Here is a 6,000-nt window from a genome sequence, read left to right on the forward strand (position 1 = left end):
AGATCTCAGGTAAGTCTCATGGACTTAGCTACCAGGGATGGCTTTGAACCTCAGTCCTCAGATCCCAGTCTCCAGAGGAGCTAGGGGATCACAGGTGCCACAGGTGCCACAGGTGCCACAGTGCCCAGATAATACTTGAACTTTTTTTTTTTTTTTGCCAGTCCTGGGCTTGAGCTCAGGACCTGAGCACTGTCCTTGTATTTTTCTCAAGGCTAGAGCTCTACCACTTGAGCCTCAGCACCACTTCCGGTTTTTTCTACGTATGTGGTACTGAGGAATCAAGCCCGGTCTTGGTGCATGCTAGGCAAGCACTCTACCACTAGGCCAAACTCCCGGCCGCTGATACTTGAATTTTTAAGACAACTTTTCCCAGAGCATTCCCAGAGCACCCCCAGCTGGTTCCATCCTCTTGAAGTAGCACTAGTAAGAAACTTGGCAGTGGCACCCCAGCTTCGTTAGCTTTTCTACACTTCTTCCTTCTCCTGATGCTGATAGACAATGGCTTAAGCTGAAAGCACACACCTCCGAGAACATGAGAGGGTCCGCGCTGCCGACCCCACTGAGTGACCTGTGCCCTCAGGGTTCTAGATCAGAGCCACGCATAGAAGTTAGGCTCTAGCCAGGCATGGTGGCTCACACCTGTAATCGTAGCTACTCAGGAGGCTGAGATCTGAGGATCAAGGTTCAAAGCCAGGCTGGGCACAAAAGGACCTGAGACTCTCCTCTCCAATTAACCTCTAGAAAATGGGAAGTGGGGCTTGGCTCAAGGGTAGGGTGGTAGCCTTGAGCTGAAGAGCTCAGGGACAGGGCCCAGGCCAAGTTCAAGTCCCACGACCCACAAAAAAAACAAAAGAAAGAAAAAGAAGTTAGGCTCTTAGGCTCTTGCTTCACTCTTGGGGTAGTACCCGAGCCTTGATGAGTTGACAAAGCAGGAACAACATACTAACTCAGGGCAAAATGAGGAAGAGGGCGTGGACCAGGGGGGGAGGGAGGCATGGGGACATAGGGGCCAGCAAGACTGCGAAATCTTCATGTGCCTGCAAAATTCAAACCATTAACCAAGGATGTAGGCAAAGTTGCTTCCTGGCAAAGGGACTTTCCCCCACCCAGTTGCCGAAAAGTGGCCCTGCTTGTGTGGCAGTTACCAGAATGTGTGCTGGGAGCAGAGGCTGGGGCTTTCTGAATAGAGAGCAGGAAGTCCCAGTATTAGAAATAATACAGAAGTGGTAGGAGCAGAACGTCATGATTTCTGTACAACTAGAAAGGAACTGTCCACCCAGTCAGAAGTCGTGTGCCTACTGATGCTTGGCCCCCCATTTCCTGCCAGCACCCCTATAAAAAACCCAGGGTCTCCACTCCCGCAGGATCTGAATTTCTTTCTGAGTCAACGCAATAAACTTTTCCTCCACTCTTAAAAAAAGTGGTCTTGATATTGTCAGTCTGCCTTGTCTGTTGCTGTAACAAAGCAACCGATTAACAGTGACAAGGCAGCCAATCCACAGAATCCTTAGAACCTCAAAGCTCCATCCCACCTAACTGTTTGTGCTTCCTCTGTGCCCATCTTCCTCCTCTGCTTAAGCTAAAACACCAGCTGGGAAGATTTGCTGAAATGCTCATCTCGACATGGACTGCATCATTTCCTTTCTCTAAGCTTCACCATTTCTGCCTCTGTTGGTGAGAGATTGAGGTTGGGGGGCAGCCTGGACCTGCAGAGCCCTGGACCTGCCTAGGGCCTGAAGCATGGGCTTCATGCGTGACTCCACGAAGTGTCACTGCAACTCATGGTGCATCTTTGTTAGGGTAGGGCCTCTGCCCTGCTTCCTGGATACATTCTTCATAATATTTTTTAGCTCCCTAGTTTTCCTTTTGTGCTCAGACTAGAATTTACCATACTCGTTGAGACTGTTTAGGTTTAGGTTTCTCACTGGCTGGCTTCCATATTTCTGTTCTTGATTCCTATGAACCTATTTACCTTGCATGACCTTTCATTCTTTTTTTTTTTTTTTTTTGCAAGGGCGGGGGATCCTGGGGCTTGAACTCAGCCTGGACGCTGTCCCTGAGCTCTTCAGCTCGAGGCTACCGCCCTACCTTTGAGCCACAGCCCCACTTCCTGTTTTTCTAGAGGTTAATTGGAGATAAGAGTCTCAGGTCCTTTTGTGCCCAGGGCTGGCTTTGAACCTTGATCCTCAGACCTGAGCCTCTTGAGTAGCTAGGATTACAGGCGTGAGCCACTGGGCCTGGCTCCTTTTATTCTTTCATGTAGGGGTTAGTCTTCCATTTACTGCCTTGTGTCCGTTTGAAAGGCCTTCTGATGTTTGTGTTTCAGTGGCACTAAACCCACCGCCCACTTCGTTTTCTGAGCTGTTTTCCTTGATGTTTGGCCTCATGTTTTGGGGTCTCATGTATGTTGGGTTGGAGAAAGACAGAGTTTTCTGTAATCCCAGCCCTTCGTTCTCAATTCCTGTGACCCTCTTTCCCTTCTGAAGTACTGGAGAGGATTTCTCCGAAGATTCTGATCCACAGAAGGGGGCAAACTGCCCGAAAGTTTGCTGAGAACTTGCTGACAAGGCAGCTCCAACTGTCATGGAGGAAGACACCAACGATCAAAGCCTGCACTTTTGTCCCAAGCCATTGTGTGCTCCAGGCTCATTCCTTTCTTCTAGAACTCATCTGCTTCCTAGAAAAGCTCTGAATCTCCTTCCTCCAACCTTCACCACTTCTGTCTCTGTCAGTGACGAAAGCAATTGCGGCCACCGGACTTCTCCAGGAGAAGCTGTTTAAGTTCCAGCCATCTGGCTCTTTTGAGCTTTGCATTTGGCTGACGTCTACATCAGCCATTTGCTTACGCTTCCCATTTTGTGACCAGCCTTTTGCTCCTGGGGTACTGTCCCTTTTCTGTCCCTACAGGATCACTTCAGAACTTGATCTTTCACTCCCAGCTTGATGAGCAAGGCTTTTATTTTCCTTCTTTGTAGTTATTTGTGACCAGAAATGCCCTGGTTTCCTCCACGTACAGCTTCAGGTTCCAGGCTCAAGTCTAGGGGACGCCGAGTGGCCAGAGCAACCTGATGGGGGGGGGAGGGGGATGGCACATGTCCCTGAGCTGTATGGGGCACTGGCTCTTTTGCGTCTTGCTGCCTGGCTTCTATGTGGGACCTTCACTGCAAGCTTGTCTTATCAGCCCCCTCCTAGTCACTGAGTAGGGATTTGGGTGCATTAGGGACTTTGCACCCCTTCCATTAACCCTTTAGGGTACATGCAGACACTCTGAGCAAGCGGAGTTCTAAGAGTGGATTTGAACTGAAGGAGAGATTTCCCTGCAACAATTGCACTTCCTGGAAGCCAGTCCCATGCCCGCTCCCCGTGTCCTCGCCACACACAGTCCCCACAGGAAATGCAAGTGCCCCTGGCTGCCTGACACAGACTTACCCAAGTAGGGAGAGAGCAGGATTCGGCTGCATACAAGAAAGGTCACCGAGAATAAATGTACTTGGAGAAATCCTCAGCCTTCAGGCCAGGGTGGGGAGGCGCTCACAACTGTGGCCCTGACAAGTGGAGCTCAGGCCCGCCATGCCCAGCCAGCAAGGCTAGGGCCACCACCGGTGCGGATTCCCTGGACCTCTGAGGCCCCAGGGAGTGCGGGAAGAAGCCCAGGACACAGGGCTGCCTGTGGGTGGTGCTCACCTGTCCTCCCACCTGCAGTGTTGGGGTGCTCCAAAGTCTTTTAAAGCTTAGCTTCTACGGGGTGGGAGTTTGGCCTAGTGGTACAGTGCTTGCCTAGCGTGCATGAAGACCCGGGTTCAATTCCTCGGTACCACATACATAGAAAGAGCCGGAAGTGGTGCTGAGGCTCAAGTGGTAGAGCTCTAGCCTTGAGAAAGTCCAAAGACAGGGCTCAGGGCCTGAGCTCAAGGCCAGGACTGGAAAAAAAAAAAAAGAAAGAAAGCTTCGCTTACATTAGACAGGGAGGGATTTCACTGTTACCTCCCCTGACTATGTGTGTCTTCTCTCTTCACACTGCACCTGCCCATTTCCTTGGGTCTTCAGGGACTCATTCCTGTGTGGTCCATAGGTGACGGCCCCTGACAGGAAGGGCTGTGGACTGCTGGAAGCTGAGAGCATTTCCTGTCCCAGTCAGACGCATGCCCTGAGTGCAGCCTCTGTTGCTCCCAGTGCCCCACTCAAGGCGGGGGTGGGGGGATTGTAACGTCTTGAAAGAGCATTTGAGCTGTGGACACTGGGGCATTGTGTTTTGGGGGCAGAAGTCCCTCACCTAATTGTTGCACAAAGGCAACTTCTCTCTGTACAGGGCTCTGCACAGGGCTGGGATGGGGAGGAGATCGTAGGGTCCAAGCCCTCCTGCTCTCTCCAGCACTCTCACCTCATCCCACAGAGGGCTAAGCAGATACCAGCTTCTCCAGCTTCCCACACAGAAATCAGCACCCCTCCCATCTCTGCCATCTCACAGGAGCCTGGCTTTCAGGCCCAGCAAAGCCTGAGCTTCTGAAAGCACCCAGTTCACTAGATGTAGCTGTTCTCAAGGGACTGCATGTGGGCCACAGACCCATGCCTGGGTCCACTGGCTGAGCCCAGGGCCCGAGGAGGCAGAGCCATGGGCAGCTGCCATGGGCTCCCTGTGGCAGGATGGCCAGGCTAGCTTTTCTGACTCTCCAGTCCCAGCACATGCAACATGTGACATGCTAGAAAAGCCTTGTCCTGCAGGGCAGCGGCCATCTCTGCCTTTGCTGCACCCCTCTGCAGTGAGGTGGAAGTCTATGAATGAGAAAAACTAAACGTCAATGGAAAGGGCCAGCTAAGGGCGTCCTTCACCAAACCCCCTGCTGGATGGGGAGGCTCTGGGAGAGGATGCAATCCTGCCTTCTGGGAAGACAGTGTTGGCTGCTGAAGTGAAGTCCTAGCCATTGTCTTTCCCACTGCTAACTGAATGGGCTGCTTGTGAGAAAAAGTCAATTCTTGTGCAAGTCAACAGCAGAGCTGCTTAGTTAGAAACAAACTGAGCCCTCGACATTAAGAGTTGAGCTTAGATTTTAAATACTGGAGCCAAAGATACCCTCCCAGATAAAGCCAAGAAGAGCCCCAGAGGGCTTTGCCATTTGGACTTGAAAATGTTCTCCAAGAGTCATGTGAGAATCCTTCGAGTAGGAGGCGGAGTGGAGAGCACTTATTAAAAATGACGAGTCCTTGGCTTACAAAGTTCATGGAAAGATGCTCATCCCACTGCTTAAACATTGAGAAATGCACAAAGGAGAGCACAAGCCGTCACCTCCGCACCGTTAGCATGCTTACAGAGCAGCAGCAGGACTGGCAACGCTGTGGAGAGCTGGAACCCACACACGGAGCAGTGTGGAGGTTCTGTGAGGCCAGGATGAAGGTCAGTCAGGCCGTTCCTCCAATGATTGGTCTAATAACCCCTCTGCCATGTATATACATTCAAGAGACATGAAAACTCATCCACGTACGAGCTGGCGCCTGACTTTCCTAGCAGCATACTGACAGTACATAATAGATGGAGACACCCCCAAAGTCAACCTGCTAAATAAACTGGATACACTAAATGCGGCCACACAATGGGTTACTCCTGGCCACAAAAAAAAAAAAAAAAAAAAAAGGATTGTTCCCCTGACTCATGCCACACCGCAGGTACAAACATTACATTAAGTAAAGCAGAGGACAGGGTTTATGAAATAATGGACTATAAACACCTTCAAAGCAGTGCTATGTAGTTATTTTTGAGACCCTGCAACCCCTCAGAATACTAACAAAGGCGCTGGCCGGTGCCACGTGCCTCAGTCCAGCCAGCAAAACCTAAGATCTGGAAGCAGAGATGCAGCCCGTGTGCCCGGTCCCCGCCCGCGGATGTGGCGGCGCCCTGCTCTGGTGGGCTGAGCCTCTACGCCCTGCTTACCATTCTCCCAAGTTTGGGATCCATTGGTCTGGAGTCCTGAAGGCTTCAGCACCCCTCCACCTCAGGGCCCTGGG

The 6,000-nt window shown here is 51.4% G+C and overlaps 1 protein-coding gene across 1 annotated transcript in view; it reads right to left on the bottom strand.

Moving 5' to 3' along the window:
• Positions 1–6,000, bottom strand: part of Cndp1 (carnosine dipeptidase 1) — a 28,602-nt gene extending 22,602 nt beyond the window's left edge. The window contains exon 1 of the mRNA XM_090352959.1: positions 5,927–6,000. Within this exon, the coding sequence (XP_090209085.1) occupies positions 5,927–5,950 (24 nt within the window). The 5' untranslated portion in view covers positions 5,951–6,000. The remainder of the gene's footprint in view (positions 1–5,926) is intronic.

Source organism: Megascapheus bottae, chromosome 19 (genome assembly GCF_031878675.1).
Source record: "Megascapheus bottae isolate mThoBot1 chromosome 19, mThoBot2.hap1, whole genome shotgun sequence".
Taxonomy (NCBI): Eukaryota; Metazoa; Chordata; class Mammalia; order Rodentia; family Geomyidae; genus Megascapheus; species Megascapheus bottae.